This window comes from Cololabis saira, chromosome 5 (genome assembly GCF_033807715.1).
Source record: "Cololabis saira isolate AMF1-May2022 chromosome 5, fColSai1.1, whole genome shotgun sequence".
Taxonomy (NCBI): domain Eukaryota; kingdom Metazoa; phylum Chordata; class Actinopteri; order Beloniformes; family Belonidae; genus Cololabis; species Cololabis saira.
The window spans coordinates 27,590,193-27,608,824 of NC_084591.1; the positions used below are offsets into that span (position 1 = coordinate 27,590,193).

The following is an 18,632-nucleotide window of genomic DNA, read 5'->3' on the forward strand; positions in this document are numbered from 1 at the left end:
CTGGTCATGTAAAGATGCACCGGGCTCGGGCCACCGTCCCGTGGTAGGATAGTGTGCATTGCATTGTGGGTAATGTAATGTGAAGTCGTCGTCTCGTCCAGTATTTTAAATATGGTGAAATGTATTCCGGAATAATTGGACCTAAACAGGGAAGCTGCAACTCACATAATCTGAACAGTTCAGATTCCAGTTCCTGATCTGCAGAATGAACAAGTTCACGTTCTTTATTTGCAAATATGTTGCGTTCAGTTCAACGTTCTCACAGAAATGAACGTGTTCAATGAACGCGTTCATGCACAACACTGGGGTGAGGGCTCTCTGGGAGGTCAGGGGCCTCCTGGGTGGTCAGCCGTGATGGGAGACGGTGGTCACTTGCCCAGGGGATCAGCATTATTACAGGTATGTGTACCTTCCCCTCTCAATGTTTTATGTACATGTGTATTTAGATGTATGAGTGCATGCTTGCATGTTATATTTGGATGTATGTTCAGACACGTATGTAACAGACAAGCAAAAACATTTACAGACCTTATTGACCTGGATCTTCTAGACCTCTTCTAGACCTCATCTATAACTCCAGAGACTGGAGATATAGATCGCTCCGACTCCTCCTCCTCAGCCAGTACTTCAGGGAATATGATGATTAAAGTAGCCGATTCATTCAAACAAACATACTCTTCCTCCTGTAGCCATGTTTCTGTTAAACAGAAAATATCACTCCTGCTCTCTGTAATTAGATCATTTACTAACAGACTCGGAGCTTAACGACCGTATATTTAGTAGTCTAATTTTTCAGCCTTTAATTGGTACCAAATGCACATTGGTTTTAATTTTTTTTTTGACGCCTCTATAACGCCGCACCTAGTGAACTTTTGGAGGGCGTGGAACTGCAACCACAGTTTTATTGGCAGGTGTTGGTCCTGGAGAAGCAGCAGAGAAGTGTGTAAGACTGCAGCTCTGCATCCTGGCCTGGACCCTGGATTGTCAAGGGGAGTGTCTAATAATACTGACCAATGTTAATCTAGTGGCCACAGAGGTGCGCTTGGGTCTGGAGGACCAGGTTCAGCCCCAGAATGGCAACCAAGATGAACCACCTTGGGCCCCTGAGCAAGGCCTTAACCCTAATTGCTCCATGGTTTGTCTCAGATGTAAGTCGCTTTGGATAAAAGCGTCTGCTAAATGACAGTAGTAGTAGTAGTAGTATTTATAAAGCATCTATTACGATACAAGTTGTCTTTAAATGTTTTCCAGAGACCCAGAACATACCCCCAGATCAATTATCAGATTGGGACTCAGGATTAGGGATGGGAATTGATAAGATTTTTCCAATTCCGATTTCATTTTCGATTCTGTTTAATGAATCGATTCTCTTATCGATTCTCTTATCGATTCTCATTTGGAAAAAAGGAGAACAAACAGGTCGATTAGCATCAACTTTGCCTACAATTTAACACATTCACCTACCGAAAATCAGGGGCATCTACTGTGGCAAATGGGTGCAAGCCTTTTACCACAAACTTAGTCACTGCTTGGTGACATTCATCTATTCTGGCCTGATACTCTTCCCTGTTAGCGGCCGGTAGGAGAAGCTAGCGGTAGCCTGGAGCTAATGCTGCCAGCCTTTGAGCCAGTCAGACTACGTCTCTCGTCATTGGTCGTCTAAATGTAATGCATGAGAAGGGATTAATTTAACGTTAGTAGTTAGTAATAGCAGGTTTTACAATAAGGCAAATGGCGCTAGCATGATAGGCACTGTTAGTTTGTTAGCTAGCTGCAGTATTAACAGCAGAGGACTGGCTAATGTTGTCGCTGCTGCTAAGTTGAGAAGTTTCACTCCAGACTTGGAAATGATCAAACACGCGACATTCATTGAAAGTTATTGCATGCTGTGTAAGCAAATGCTTTAGCATGTTGCTAGTGTTTCCTCCCTTTGTTGAAATGTCAGTAATGCAAGTATTGTCGCCCTGTTGTCGTCCTTATTGGTAAAATGTAACCAAACTTTCGAGCGTTTATGCTGCTTTGTCCCCCATGTTTTCCTTCTGGGCGCGAATGCGCACGTTGGGTGACGTCATTCACACCCACTGAAATCGGGGCGGGGCGGGACTTTGATAAGCGTCAGCTTCTCCCGTACCCTTTTCGTCATGTGCTGAGTATGCAATGTATAATGTTCTGGAGATGAAATGTGTCTATATAAACATGCCGAAATAAACGAAAAAATAAAATAAATAAATAAAATCGATAAGGGAATCGTTTGCAAAAAAGGAAAACGATTCCAAGGAATTGAAACACTGGGAACCGGTTCTTAACAAGTACCGGTTTTCGATTCCCATCCCTACTCAGGATGTCAGCAGCATCTACCAGACATCCATACAGACAGGTGGAAGCAGCAGTGGGATGATCAGAGGGGGGACTGCAGGTCATGCAGCTCCTGAAGCTCTGGCCTGCAAACATACACAAAAGAAAAAAAGGGAGGGGGGGGGACCAGCACAAGAAACTACAAAAATAACTCCACTGGTCCTTTGCTTCAGCTCTCGGCTCCATTTTCCCGAGGGAGGTGGGATCCCTCCAGAGAAGGAGGACAGGAACCAAACTCACATGAGGCTGAATATAACTGGACTACAGCTTGAACCTGCGACCAGACGGCCTTCCTGAAAGATTGAGAACCGTTAAAGAATAACGGACTTCAGCTCCATTCAAGACCAGAAATCTGAGACAATTTGTGGTTTTTAATGAAACCAAAAAAGTTTTATTAAACTGAAGGATTTTACAGTCCAGCAGTAATGGCGTCTGGAGTCCACCAGGACTCGGTTCTGGTTGGTCCAAGGTTCCAGGGGTCGGTGGTCCCACCAGGACCCGGTTCTGGTTGGTGCAGGGTTCGGTGGTTCCGGGGTCAGGGGTCACTTCAGCTCAGAGGTGAGCAGCAGCAGCATCATGGAGGTGAAGATGGACGGAGGCTGGTGGTTCACGGCGTTGATGACTGCAACACAAACACTGTTAGAGTCAGGGGCCCATGGGGGCCACCAGGAAACCAGAGACCCCTGGGGGGCCACCAGGAAACCAGAGTCCCCTGGATCTAGACCTGCAGGTCCTCTACAGACCACTAGGGACCAGATCCAGACCTGCAGGTCCTCTACAGACCACTAGGGTCCAGATCCAGACCTGCAGGTCCTCTACAGACCACTAGGGTCCAGATCCAGACCTGCAGGTCCTCTACAGACCACTATGGTCTGGATCTTCTGCAAGTTTTTTCATGTCCAAGTTTTTTCGGGAACTATGAAGCCGGATGGATTGTCTCTGTATCCACAGACCAGAACCAGGTTTTGTTATCGGGATCCATCCTGAAGGTGGAGGATTGGTTCATCTGTAGAAACAGAAACTGAGCTGCCAGAGTCAGAGAAGTTCTGGACTTCCTTCACATTGGTTTTTAATGAAATATGGTTTTGTTGGGTTAAAGCAGGGGTCGGCAACCCAAAATGTTGAAAGAGCCATATTGGACCAAAAAACAAAAAACAAATATGTCTGGGGCGCAAAAAATTAAAAGTCTTGTATAAGCCTTATAATGAAGGCAACACATGCTGTATGTATTTATATTAGTTATATTAGCCTACTATCAAAATGACTAAGTTGGCTACAAATACATAAGAGTTCACAGACCTGCATAAAAGCGCAGTTTGCTCAATATCCATCACATCAGATGACTCAACACAATAATTGATTATGCTGTTGCTGAATTTATGTCCTTGATTTGCTGATCGGTGATGTTGCTGCCATTTTAATGGCCCTTTCCTTCACTGTCTCAGCGGAGAGAGTCTGGATTATCTAGTTTTGGTTTTTGAAGTCTGCAAATAGGTTTTCCACGCTTTATTATCTCCCTGGTTTCAACAAAACTTGCAGCAGTAGTGGAGTTTGGAGATGCAATACACTTCTGAAATCTATTTTTGCACTCCTCTAATTTCTCCAGAAGTATTGCAATCGCACTTTTTCTTTCCCTCCCAACTTGGCTGCAAATGTAGCAACCCTTCCCTGGAAATGTCTTTCCACATGACTCTTTTTGTTATTGGACACCTTCTCGCTACAGAGCAAACATTCAGGCAATGAATGCAAATGATTCGCTCCAAGAAACTTTGAATCCTCTTGTCTCCTCTTTTTCCCTCTGGAAACAATCCCTTTGGCTGGTTTGTTTACAACAGCCACCTGCCTGGCGCCGCCCTGCTGGTAGAAACGTGTGTCGCAGGCTCCAACGCAAATCTTTGTTAAAGCAGCACAACGTAACTTTCAGCTTTTCTGAGTTTGGCGGCATCTTTTGGACAAAAGCGGTAGTGCTTTACCAGAAAGAACACTACGTTTCCCATGAGCACCAGCGCGTACTGCCGGAAAACTCCTGTCCCGTCGCGTGCATTTGTTTTGATGAGAGGAGACGGGATGCTTTTCTGTTTCACCAAGTGAACAGACAGAACGCAAAAAAAAAGATGTTAAACTGCTGGAAAGGAACTGGAATTTACCGGGATACCTTAAACAAGGAAGCCAGGGAGCGGTATATGGAGAAAATAATGATTATTAATTATTATTAATTATAATAATAATTAATCCCTACTGAAGAGCCATGTGTTTCAATAAATTTGTATAATAGTACAAAATACAGTACATGTTTTGTATCCCTCTTACTTCTCTTTTCTTTTTTTTGACCGCTATATTATGCAGAAGAGGCTCCGAGGCGTGAACAATATTTTTTTTTCCTCGTGAGATTATTTTTTTCCTCTGCAGCTACAAATAAGAGTTAATATTTTTTCCTCAACAAACAACTAGTTTTATCTGAAGATTGGGGTTAATTGCACCGCAGAGAGCTGGCGAGCAACTGCGTTTAGCTGGAGAAGTGGGGAATAAAACCCGTGTTTTGATCCGACCCGTCTGTGTGAGTGTTTGTGTTTTAAGGCTGTTTATGGTTCTGCGTTAAATCGACGCAGAGCCTACGGCGTAGGGTACGCGGCGACACGCACCGTACGTTGCGTGTCGCCACGTACCCTACGCCGTAGGTCTGCGTCGATTTAACGCAGAACCATAATTCAGGCTTTACTGTGTGGAAGCCGGTGTTTGGTCGTTACAGCCGCGATCCAAAGCGAGCCGACGACTCTTTCACTCTTTTACTTTGTTATATCAGATACTTGGCCTGCGTGGTTCTGCCTCCGAGCAGGAAACCGTTGAAAAGTTAAACCATTAGGATCTTTTCCCCACGTCTGTTGTGTGGAGCTGCTGCAGCCATAATGCAGCAACAGGTTCTGAGGAGCTCTGTGCTCCAAGCCCCGCCCATTTTCGTCTCGACTGCGAATCGGGAAGGGGGGGGAAGTGACGTATGCCGTAAAGCAGTCAAAGTCGTAACGATTTGTAGTTTTTTAGTGTGGCAGGGTTCCTACCATGCTCCTCAAAGTTACATAGTGCCAGTGAAGGCGATACAGACCCCCTCAGACCATGACAGAGGTGTCATTAAACCTGTTGGAAGTTGATGTACCATCACAATGACTCTGGAAATATTATATTAAGGTGGAAAAGTTACGTAGTGTCGCTTTAACAGAAATGTTGAAATGTAATATTTATTCTACACATTTTTACAGCATTGGGAAACGTTACGAATGTTTCATGTGTTTCATGTTTGTCCTCCTACAGAAACCATATGAAATCAAAAAAATATATTTCCCTCCCCCATCTATTTCCATTTTAAAACATTTTTGAAAAAGCTCCAGGGAGCCACTAGGGCGGCGCTAAAGAGCTCCAGCTCTAGTTAAACGTTTTAGCTCTGAGTGCTTCTCTGTGATTACATCTTATATCTCTGAAGCTGTTCTGGTCTCACTGGAGCATCATGGGTAATAGTTAACCAAACAGGAAGTGGACTCAGAACCAGTGGAACTCACCTACATGATACTGCCTTCCTTTCTTCAGCTGGGGGTTTTCTGGAACACAGAGCAGAACCATTTTAGAGGGTGCTGTGTGGAATTAGAGGGTGCTGGATGGGTGCTGGGTCGAATTAGAGGGTGCTGGATGGGTACTGTGTGGAATTAGTGGGTGCTGGATGGGTGCTGGGTGGAATTAGAGGGTGCTGGATGGGTGCTGTGTGGAATAAGAGGGTGCTGGATTGGTGCTGCTGGATGGGTGCTGGGTGGAATTAGAGGGTGCTGGATTGGTGCTGCTGGATGGGTGCTGGGTGGAATTAGAGGGTGCTGGATTGGTGCTGCTGGATGGGTACTGGGTGGCCAACGGGGCGATGCCCACCGAACACGACGAGGCGGGTGTGGGTGTCCGTGGAGCCCAGGGGGTTCTGGACCGTGCAGCGGAACATGGACCCGTTCAGCTCGGCAGGAACCCGCTCCAGAACCAGCTCCCTGCCATCGCGGTGGTTCCTCCCGTCCAGCAGCCGCCCCCCCACCCTGGTCCAGGTGAACACGGGATCCGGAAACACCTCGCTCTGCAACACACATGGGCTGCGTCCGAAATTGCACACTTCCACCCTAATGAGTATGCAAAATGAGTATGCAAGATTTTTTAGTGCGTCCGAAACATTAGTACGTACTCAATAGTATGTACTATCCATACTCATTCCGGAGAAATTTATAAGTGTGGATTGATGGACACTAGCTAAGCAGAAACTTCCCACAATGCAATGCAGCGTTGTTTGGTTGCTAAGTGATACGTATATGTCATAAATATAATATTACGTATAATAATATTATTATTATATAATATTAATATTATAATATTCGTATATAATAATATTATATAATGTCATCTTGTTTCGGACAGGATAAACGGGAAATAGTGGTGCTGCTACTGCTGCTGTGTACGTGACTTCCTCCCAACGGCAGGAAGTGACGTGTGCACTCTTAATAGTAAGTCCGGATTAATGCATAAAAACTCAAAAGTGTGCCAAACTTAAGTATACTATTTAGTACATACTGTATACTAAAACCGAAGTAAGTGGCCGGTTTATTTCGATTTTAAATCCGAATAGAATAATTCCGTGATCATGTATACACTAATTCCGCTTTAAATTAATTCCAGTCTTTCTGTGCTGCTCGTTCCCTCGCCCGTCTGTCGCGATGACGCTTATATTCCGCGCTGGGCTTTTTTTCCAAACAAAGTTTCAAGATGGCAGAACGCAGTAAACGGTGGTCAAGAGACCATTTATTTTATAAATAGCTTGTTGTTGCTAATCGAGTATGTTTGTATTCTTCCAGTAGACGTAAATATGTAAAGACGTCCGCCCCCCTATCCAATAAGAACCCTTCCCAACCCCCGGACCTTAAGCGGAATTGGATCAAGCCAATCAAACGTGCTTTCCATGTAAACCTCAATTCGGAATTACTATTTCCATGTAAACTTGAAGGAAAATAGTTTAATTCTGAATTATTTAATTCGAAATAATTCATTTTGAATTAAAAAACATCATGTAACCGTGGACACTGAGCTTTGGAACCTACAACTCTCAACTGAAACAGTTACGGTAACCACGGTAACCATGGTAATGGCCTGCTTTCATTATTAGAGACGGTTATAGTCGGGTTTATGTGTTATTGATGGATGTATGAGCACATCGCAGAAATCGAAAAAAATCAATTCTCATATTAATTCCTAAAAATCGATTCGTATGTCTTTTTTTTTCATAATTACATTCAGGTGCGCGTCGCCGCATACCCTACGCCGTAGGCTCTGCGTTGGTGTAACGGGGCACCATAAATCAGCCTTCAGTGTGTGCTCTGTGTGCTGTTCCGAACACTTCTGTGTTGTGCTCATTTTGGAGGGACGTCGGGTTCCTCCGCCGAGACACAACTTTTGCGGTATGCGTTCATTGTTGTATCTAAAAATTATGCCCAGTGCCCACCCAATCAGAAACGGTACAGATATTTTGGGATTTTTTTTTATATATATAAAAAAATTAAATTATAAAAAAATAAAGGACCCCCATAACCTTTGATCGGGTGGGCAGGACGCATCTTTGGGTGGGAACAGCCCACCCCTGCCCCAAAACCGGCCTCGAGTTCCAGTACACAGAGGTCCAACGGGAGGATTATGATCGTATGGTGTGAGCAGACGGGACGCATCCGAGCATCGGGTCGTACAGTGTGAGACCATAAATCGTGGGCTGTGAACTTTTGAACTCAGCGATCTAGTCGTGCAGTGTGAGATGGGGCTGCCTCAAACGATTCAAAATATCGCACAGTGTATGCCCAGCTAAACTCAAATCAATATTGGAATGAAATCACATCAAATCTTGATAATCGATTCTGAATTTTAAGAATCTGAATTGAATCGATTTTTGACATTTGAATCGATCCCCTGCCCTGGAGCACATTATTTAATGAGCAGGGGCCTCATTTATAAAAGAGGGTGTAGGAGCCACACTAAAAGTGCATGTGCGCCCAAAAGCCGAAAATGACGTGCGCAAAAAAAAAATCCGGATTTATAAAACCGTGTGCACGCACACTTGCACGCAATGTTCGCTTTATGAATCACATTCCAGCTGGAAGGTTGCGCACATCAATTCCCATATCATATCCCGCCCTCTACAGGCCCACTTTTTTACCAAGAATGGTCAATGCAAAGCACCTGGCGACTGTATTTGCATATAAATGAGCCTGCTGAGCATGCGCAGCGGCTGCCTGCAGCCTGTTTCTGCTGTGCGTCAGGATGAATGAGACATATGTCGAGCCGGTGTTCTGCCGAGGTGTCCTACCTCGGCAGAAAATACTACCGTACGATCCACGTTGACAGATGATTTGACAGATGAAAATAGCCCATCCGATCACGCTTCCACATAGACCATGCTTCCACATAGACATCAACATTTATCTATGTGGAAGCGTTTCATTATGCACTTTCAGAAAAAAGTCGAAATGTCGAGAAAAAAATTGAAATGTATTTCAACTTTATTCTCAAATTTTCGACTTTATTCTCGAAATTTCAATTTTATTCACGAAATTTCGACTTTATTTCTTGAAATTGTATTTCAACATTAATCTCAACATTTCGACTTTTTTCTTGACATTTTGACTTTTTTCTCAAAGGGCACAATAAAAAAAAAAGGAATTTGTTTTCTGCGCATGTTCTTTTAGCAAGGAATCTTGGTCTTTTGAGTCCAGGAAGTTCTTATAAACATGGAGAAATGCAAGACCAGGAGGAGACTAATCACTTCATAAATGTAATGAAAGATATGAACATTTCTGCATTATTAGACGGTAGAAAGTACCAGGATAGCCATATTTACAAAAAGGTGAGTGAAACGTTGCGCAAAGCAGGATTTGTAGGAACGCCAGACCAGATCAAGCACCGCTGGAAGACGCTGAAAAAAATGAGGGGAATTGCGTCATGACGTTCTCCGTGCGTCGCTGGTTTGATCCCGATATCCCAAATGATTCCAGTTACCATGTATACAGGGATAACCCTGTTTGCTCACGTATGGAAACGGAATATTCCCAATGTTTCAGTAACCGGAATATTGACCTTAAGCCGAATTTTGACTGCATGGAAACGTAGTAACAGAGTGTTTGAAATGGTTTTATTGCGAATGTGAAGGTCTTGTGTGGCTGTGCAGGTGGATGTAGGACTTTAATGATCTCTGCTTGCCTTTAACACATTCATCCACAGGTTTTCTGGTTGAACTGTCTGTTGTGACAGAAACTCACAGCAGAAGGTCCCAGCTGGAAGCCCTGGACCACGATCCGCACCGTGTCGCCCACTTTGACCGTACTGGGCGTCATGGATAGCTTGGGGCCTCTGGGAGCCGCTGGGGGACAGGAAAAGACAAAGTTGGACTACTGAAGTCCAAGCAGGCAAGAGAAGCAGCAGTCTGGGTTTCCATGACTGTCTTCCTCCAGCAACATTCCCTCAGAGTAAAAACTACTCCCTGTATTCTAGATACTGTATTCTTTTCCCTTCATTTCAATAACTAACTGTTTAATCCAGAGGATAAATCAAAAGTCTTCATCTGAAAGTCCTGAAGAGCTGAGCTGTCATCCAAAATGAGTTTATCTCAACGAGATCAAGGTTTATTTGAATAATTCTGCACATGAGATTCCAGCAGAAGTGTATAAATATCAAAGTGAATGAAGAGAAACAGCAGAAATCTGACTAAATCTTCCACTTTAAACGCTCATATTTGTTTAGGTTCACCTACTTTAAACCTAAATCCCTCCAGAACATCTCATTCATTGGACCAAGAATGATGTTGCAAACAGAGAATTTTTGAGGTTGAATGTTTAGACATACTTTTTGTACATTTATTCATACCTGTATCATCAAGGATTTTCATGATGATGACATGTCATGTGACTCACCGAGGGTCACTACGGCCAGCATGGGGTCATGTGACTCACCCAGCGTGACCTCGGTGTCATGGGGTCATGTGACGGGGTCATGTGACTCACCCAGCGTGTCCTCGGGGTCATGGGGTCATGTGACGGGGTCATGTGACTCACCGAGGGTCACCTCGGCCCCCATGGGCATGGACAGGCCCGGGTGCGAGACCTGGCAGCTGAACAGGGCCTGGTTGTCCAGCTGGGGGTTCAGGCTCCAGGTCAGCAGGGCCCGGACCTCCACGGTTCCGTCCTGGACCTCCTGCTGCTGGACCTGGAGGTGGTAGAGCGGGTCGCTGCTCTGGACCCAGTGGGGGAACTCCCGGCTCACCACCGTCTCAGGGACCACCTCTGGGGGTGGTTCTGGGGTTGACTCAGACGGGTCCTGGTTCTGGTGGTCCTGCTGGTTCTGGAGACCCTGCTGGAGACCATCAGGACCCTTCTGGCTGCCTGAAGTCGGCCTCCTGTCCTTCTTGAGCTTGGTATCGTCCAGTTCCCTCCTGGTGGGAACCTTGGAGCTCATCAGTGCTGCCTGGTTCCTGTTCCGGTCCAGACTAGAACCCTGATTCTGGAGTCCAGCTGAGGAGAACTTGGTTTTTGGCAACACATCGATGAGCTCCCCGTCCCGCTTGAAGTAAACCTGAAGACCAGAACAGAAGCAGCAGAAGGAAGTGAAGATGTTACACATCAAGGTCCACTGGAGGTCTGCAGGGCGCGAGTCGACTCTTTCATTCTTTTATTTCTTTATTTAATTCATTAAAATCAAAACAAAACAGTTCAATATAATTACAACAAATCTCTTTCCTTGAATGAAAGGGAACAGAAAGAAGACTAAGCTTATTTTATCTGTCCCTTTTTCCTAAGAAATCAAATTTCAATGAATGTAATAATAAAAAAACAAAACAAATTAAAGCTGCAAGCAGCGATGAACAGGCCCTCGCGCATGCAATTTTCACCGATAAAAGTCAAGGACTCAAAACCGACTCCGATGACACCACCCATGACTCTTTATGTCAAACCATTTAAAAGTTATAGCAGAAAATAGGAACTATCAAATATGGACCAATCAGATGAAGGGGAGGTGCGCTTTTCGCATCTATCGCCGCCACGGTAACGTTTTTGACTGAGAAAAGTAATGCCCATCGTCGCAGGATCGAGACGCACATTTTGATGTATAACACAGCTGGGTGCACATTACGGTTCCGGCCGCATTAACGGCAGAAGAAATGGCATAAATTGCGCCAAAATTACACGATTAATTCAAAATGGCAAAACTTCCTGTTCGGTTTCGGCCATGGCGCCAAGAGACTTTTCTTTAAGTTGCGACATGATACAGGTGTGTACTGATTTTCGTGCATGTACGTCAAACCGTATTGTGGGGCTTGAGGCAAGTTTTCTAGGGGACGTTGTTGAGTCATTAGGCCATGCCCAATAATGCAAACCATTAAATATCACATTTTTCGCTAGGCCTGGCTTGCGTGCAAAATTTAGTGACTTTTGGGGCACGTTTAGTGGGGCAAAAAGGCCCTCATTTTGTCAGAAGAAAAAAAAACGAGGAAAAAAACGATGAAAAAAAAAATTCCTACAGATACTATAGGGCCATCGCACTGTCAGTGCTCGGGCCCTAATAATAAATGTAATGATAATAATAATAATAATAATAATAATAATAATAATAATAATAATAATAATAATAAAGTATTCAATAAAATTTCTATCTCATTTAATTTAATACAATATATTTAACAGATTTTCTCTCATCTATGTTCTAAAATTAAGTTTACTGTCAAGTTCATGTCCTGAAAACCGGTTATCCAATCAAAATCGCCTGTCTCTATTAAGGCCCGGTTAGCTGCTCATTCATTGGTCAGGACTTCACCAATCTCAGGGAAAGCCAAGCTATGTGTTTTGGTGTGGAGAGTGACGGGCAAATCGACCAATCACGGTTTGATTTCAAGTGGGCGGGAATAAAACTAAAGATCGTAGGCCTTCATGAAGTCCCAACATCAGATCTCTGCAGAGTGGTGAGAGACGGTGGAGAGACGGAGTTAAATGGCGGAAGACAAGAGTGACGTTGTTGCTAGCTTGATAGCATCGCCTTTTTCCAGACGGCCTTTCACAGAAAAAATAAAAAAAATTAAAAAACAACTCCAGAACTGGAATTAAAAGAGAAGGTTAAGAAAGTAGAAAGGCATTTCAAGACCGAACATTATCAGCGATATCCAGCGATGACGGGTCGTACGAAAACAAACACGACCTAAATGCTCTCCAGTTTTGCGAAGTTGAGAATGTTTCTTGTTGCGGAAAATGTTATTGACGTTATGGTCTATTTGTTTACATTCTTGTCATCGTTAATTAAATTTGCACTTGTTAAACCCTTTCAATTCATTGTACTATTGCTTTTTTCCGCGATGATTTCTTTCCTCTGTGATGAGGTGAAGGCCCAGTGGTAGTAGCTCACAGTTCGCCACTGCATCCTAGAGAAAACTTCTGTTGTAATAGGCAATATATAAATAAAAATGAACAGAGTGGGGTGAGGAGAATAAAAGCTGGTTTAGTTACTCTGGGTACAGGAAGTAGGCGTGGCCGTGACGACCTGAGGGTTCTGGTTGGTTCATCATGGACCACCAGATCAGAGACGTGTACTGGTCTGAGACCATTCAGAGATTTATAAACCAGCAGCTGGATTTAACATCTGTCTGGGACAGAAAGGAGGCCAGTGTAAAGATGTGCCTTTAAACCAGAGAAATTAGACCTTAGACCACATTCAGTTAAAACAAAAGTCTCTGTCGCTTTGGCAACATGTCTGACAGTAACGTGTCTGATTGGTTGAGGAAGGTGAGATAACAGCAGAGTGAGTGGGGAGCAGGGGAAGGACTAACGTTGCTTGTGTCACTGGAACACACAGGAAGAGCTGCACTGTTGCAACAGTGTTGTTTCCATCATCCTATTGTCAGCCTGGCAGGTTTTTACCCATCTATGGTTTTTAATCTGAAATGGGAGCAAATTCAGCTACAAGAGCGGCCTGGGGTTGATTTACACTTAATATTTAAAGTGATATGGTAGTAAGTGTGATACTGAGTGTCATCTACAGTGTAGGCCTACTAAAAGAAACACAATAATCACATAGATAATTTATAAACCATTTACTGTAAACACCTTATCTACTTTATTTTTGGTTTTAAATAAACTGCAACAACAAAGTACTACAAAAACTAGAACTATAATAAAATCACTCACACACAGTTAGATAAACAGAACCTCGTCAAAAACAGACATTATTAAATAAAATAAACAAATAAAATCAAATAAATAGAGCCGAGAGGCAGCAGTCAACATGCCAGCAGTATCTACTGCCCGTCTGTTAACATAATATTGTTTATGTAATAATATTAATTATTGTGTTTTGTACAATAACATACCTTTGATAATGTATGAATCATCACTCACACATAAAAAAATAATTTTATTTTAATTTTATTTTTTTAACTCTTGGGGGCCCCCTAGTGGTCACGGGCCCTGAGCAGCCGCAAATTTGCCTTGCCTTGGGTTCAAGATTTCAGTGGTTTTTGGACCGGGAATTCCTTCTGGATCAATCCTGGATCAATCAATGTGATTAGATACCAGGATCCAACTGTTGCAGATGTTCTTAATTACTATAATTGTAGTAACTGATTATAATGTTAGCTGAAAGACAACACCAGAAATAACAGTTTGAGATCGCTATTAAAATGTTTCCGTGCTGATTTATCTTCCTGAAGTGAAGCAGCTCTTTAGATTTCGGTTCCTCACCAGCTGATCCTCTAATCCGCTCTTATTGCTCCAAATGCTCCCAGAAACGGGTCAACGAGTACAGATGGTGAAATACTCTGCCCTAGTTTATAGTTGTCCGACCTGAAACAGTCAATCTGACCCCGGCGTTCACCTCCGTAGCACTCACAACACCTGCAGCTCTGCTAATTCTTTACAGTAAACTAATGACTGAACACTGGTCAGGTTTTAATGCTGAAACAAAGATTTGGTTGATGGGGAGCCTTTACCGCCCCCCCCCCCCCCCACCGTCAGGCCTCCAGCTCCAGGCCCCCACCGCTAGGCCTCCATCTCTAGGCCTCCAGCTTTTTTGGATTAATTGTATTTTAACTTAAAATGTGTGTTTGTATCTTTTGTAAGGTGAACTTGGGTGACCTGAAAGGCGCCTCTAAATAAAATGAATGATTATTATCAAAAACATTCACCAAAGAGAGAACTGTCAGTGCCTCAATAAATATTAATCCCTTTAAATAGTTAAAAGTGAAATTGATCTGTGAAGATGGTGCCATATATTTTGGATTGATTGGATTTAATTGATCAAAGATTTCATTTATTGTGACTGTTTGTTTCTTAACCCAAGTGCAGACTAAAAGGTGCCTTGAAACAAAATACTAGTTGTATTCAAAGCTGTGAAACTTGACACTATTTATGTGGAATTTTAATCACTATTTTGCTTTATCAGTTTATTTATCATTTCTTAATGAATTTCAAGTATTTTTTATTTAACTTTTGAATATATATATAATATATAATTTTGAATATCCAATATACTGCCAGTGCCTTAATTAGTCTTGAGTTGAACCTTGTACTTAAGCTTTACATATACTGTTAGTTTGCATATTATCACGTATGTATATTTATTCATTCATATTGCATATTTATCGTTTATTTCAATGCTACACAGACCAAAGCTCCAAATAGCTTTCATGTCAAACTTTCAAGCTGCTTTAGTGACCTCTAACATTTCCAATCCAGTTGTAACCTCATTTTCATTCTACGATCAAAAAATACCCCATTTTTGTAGTTGTTTTTTTGCAGGGCTAGAAATAGAAAAGGCTGTTTCTCTCTCACCACAGGAGCCGGCTTTGCTCCAGCAACCTTGCAGACCAGGGTGAAGTTCTGCACCTCGTAGCGGCTGAATAGCGCCCGGCTGCTAGCCGCCTCCAGGGAGATGGATTTAGGAGGCACTGCAGATGAAACATGGAACATTAAAATCATTCACCTGTTTGTCCAAGTAGTCTGGAAAATAAAGGAGTTTGATCCATCCTTTCATCCCAACTCCAGGGTACCAGGGGTCTGCTGCTCCAGCACACTGGCCACGGTTACATGATGTTTTTTAATTCGGAATGAATTATTCTGAATTAAATAATTCAGAATTAAACTATTTTCCTTCGAGTTTACATGAAAATAGTAATTCCGAATTCAGGTTTACATGGAAAACACGTTGATCGGCTTTATCCAATTCCGCTTAAGGTCTGGGGGTTGGGAAGGGTTCTGATTGGATAGGGGGGCGGACCGGAAGTTACGTTTACCGGAAGAAAAACAAACTTAGCCGCTTAGCCGCTACAACTTTGAAAAGCTCACAATTTTTATGTTTCCTGCCATCTGTTCTTTTAATTATTTCCAGGTCTTTCAAGCTATTTATTAAATAAATCGTCTCTGCTCTTGACCACCGTTTACTGCATGCTGCCATCTTGAAACTTTGTTTGGAAAACAAGCCCAGCAAGGAATATAGGCTAAGTGTCATCGCGACAGACGGGCAAGGGAACGAGCAGCGCAGAAAGATCTGAATTAATTTAAAGCGGAATGAGGCCACGTTTACACATAGCCGGGTATTTACAAAAAACGATATTTCCCCCTCTACGTTTTGAAAAATATCCTCATTTACACGAACCCGCATAAATATGCTGTTAAGGGTGCTATGAGCATCCAAACCTGCAGGGGGCAGTGTAACGAGAAGCGTAAAGTCATGCTAGCCAATCAGAATGCTGGGAAAAATGTCAACAAATGACACGTGTGAAGCCTGAATAATATGGTTCCGCGTTAAATCGATGGCGTAGCCTACGTACGGTGCGCGTCGCCGCGTACCCTACGCCGTAGGCTCTGCGTTGGTGTAACGCGGAACCATAAATCAGCCTTGACTGCCAGTTACTTCCAAGACGGAACGAGAGTCTTTCGTTTGGAGTGACCGAGAAGTGGAGTTACTTTTAAGTGTGACTTTAGAATATAAAACAGGTAAAATACAAGAAAATATTGACGGTGGCCAAACAAATTGTAAACACAGGTCGCACAAATGATGCTGGTGACGTTTCTGTAGCATAATGTGAAGTTCTGAAGCATAAATCTCCGTTTCCCTCCGTTTACAAGCAAACGTGAAAACGGAGTTTTTGAAAATCTCCACTTTGGAGTTTCCAAAAATGATCGTTTTTCGTGACTTTGAGCTTCGTTTTCGTGTAAACGAACGGCCAAAACGCATGAAAACGCCACCGTTTTTGCTCCGTGTAAACGGGGCCTGAGTGTAGATATGATCGCAGAATTATTCTATTCGGATTTAAAATTGGAATAAACCAGCCACTTATTTCGGAATTAAGTTTAATTCAGAATGGCCATTTTCATTCGGAATTAGGTGTTTACATGGTCATTTTTACAAATTTTAAATCGGATTTAATTTTAATTCTGAATTAAAGAGGAATTAAACTTCCCATGTAAACGCACTGAATGTCTTCTGCTAAAGGTCCTAATGTGAATAAAAACTGATCGTAGATGGTCTGAGTACTACACAAATACAACCTCAGACATGATCTGGAACAATTTAGTCTTTAAGGCTTGAAGGATCAAGGTCAAATTGCCTGATAACTGTAATATAATTGCGCTGGATCAACTGCCAGGTGGTAACCACGGCAACGGAGATTCAGAGAAGAAGAGCTGGCTACCGCAGGACAGCCAAATGAGTGATTTTGTCATTTCTTTTAATTTATTTGGTGAATTTAACAATTTTGATGACTGGAATGCAGAAGAGGAGAGAAAAGAAAATAGGCGAGCGCAGCTGAGCGGACTAGAATATCCCCCGTTACCAAGGAAACTGAGTTATGGCTTGTTATAAAACTTTGTAATTTACCAGGTTCCAACGGCTGCAGACGAGAGATTAAATAGTCGCTCAGCCGCTCAGCTGTGGCTTGTTATAAAACTAATGATTTAAACACATTAAAGCATCAATAACTGATTTAATATTTATGTTTACATAACCATCAGAGGATCTACCGGTTTGGTGAGCTTTCTCACCAAATTCTGAATTCAACCAACTGATATAAATGCTGACAAAAGTGAGCTGCTGTTAAAGTTAAACCAACCAATGACAGTGAGGATGATGCTGTCGGAGGCCAGAACCAGGTCATCTCTGGAGTTCCTGATGCCCACATGACACTCATACCGGCCGTCGTCCTCCATCTGGACCTCAGGGAGTCTGCAGGAACGTTTCCATGTTCATTAGTTTATATATATATATATATATATATGTATATATGTTTGTAGACTACCCCTGAATCTTATATATATATCTTATATATATATATATATATATATATATATATATATATATATATATATATATATATATATATATATATATATATATATATATATATATATATATATATATACATATATATATATATATATATATATATATAACAAGAGTTTCAATAAACTTACTTATAAAACACACACCTAAAACAAACACCCCTACTTTAATAACTGTTCAATATAGTGATATAATACTCAATTATGTGTATATATAAATATAGTCAAACACAAAACCAATCAAAGTAAACAAAAAGAAAACAAAACAAACGCCCAGCATTTAGTTGTGCTACTATGTATGTATGTACTAATAGAAGTAATTATAATACATAGTATTACATTATCATTACTTTACAATAATATTACTATACCATTTACTACTACTATACTATACACTGCAATGATATTATGTATGTAATAATAGAAGTCATTATAGTGTATAGTATTACATTATCATTACTTTACAATATACTACAATATAATAGAGAACAATAGACAGCAATGATATAACAATATACTTGAATAACTATAAAAGAGTAGATATGCTATATATACTGGTCCATATATTTACCTCCAATTATATACATAAAAATTACTATAAATCTATATATCGACATATCTACATATAACTATAAATCAATATGTCCATCCATCCATCGTCCGCCGCTTATCCGTTACCGGGTCGCGGCGGCAGCAGTCTAAGCAGAGATGCCCAGACTTCCTTCACCCCAGACATTTCCTCCAGCTCTTCCGGGGGGAGTCCGAGACGTTCCCAGGCCAGCCGAGAGAAGACATACTCTCTCCAGCGTGTCCTGGGTCTTCCCCGGGGTCTCCTCCCGGAGGGACATGCCTGGAACACCTCCCTAGGGAGGCGTCCAGGAGGCATCCGATACAGATGCCCAA

General features: G+C 42.2%; 1 protein-coding gene across 2 annotated transcripts in view; it reads right to left on the bottom strand.

The window, feature by feature from the left end:
- Window positions 1-2,735: 2,735 nt before the first annotated feature.
- LOC133444688 (immunoglobulin superfamily member 21-like) overlaps window positions 2,736-18,632 on the bottom strand; it is a 35,231-nt gene continuing 19,334 nt past the window's right edge. The window contains exons 4-10 of one of the 2 annotated variants that reach the window (XM_061722559.1): window positions 17,501-17,613; window positions 15,222-15,337; window positions 10,464-10,980; window positions 9,672-9,772; window positions 6,265-6,457; window positions 5,907-5,945; window positions 2,736-2,977 (exon numbers count right to left, since the gene is read on the bottom strand). In XM_061722559.1, coding sequence (XP_061578543.1) covers window positions 2,898-2,977; window positions 5,907-5,945; window positions 6,265-6,457; window positions 9,672-9,772; window positions 10,464-10,980; window positions 15,222-15,337; window positions 17,501-17,613 — 1,159 coding nt within the window. In that variant the 3' untranslated portion in view covers window positions 2,736-2,897. Of the gene's footprint in view, window positions 2,978-5,906; window positions 5,946-6,264; window positions 6,501-9,671; window positions 9,773-10,463; window positions 10,981-15,221; window positions 15,338-17,500; window positions 17,614-18,632 lie in introns of both variants that reach the window. The other variant, XM_061722558.1, reaches the window with a different exon arrangement.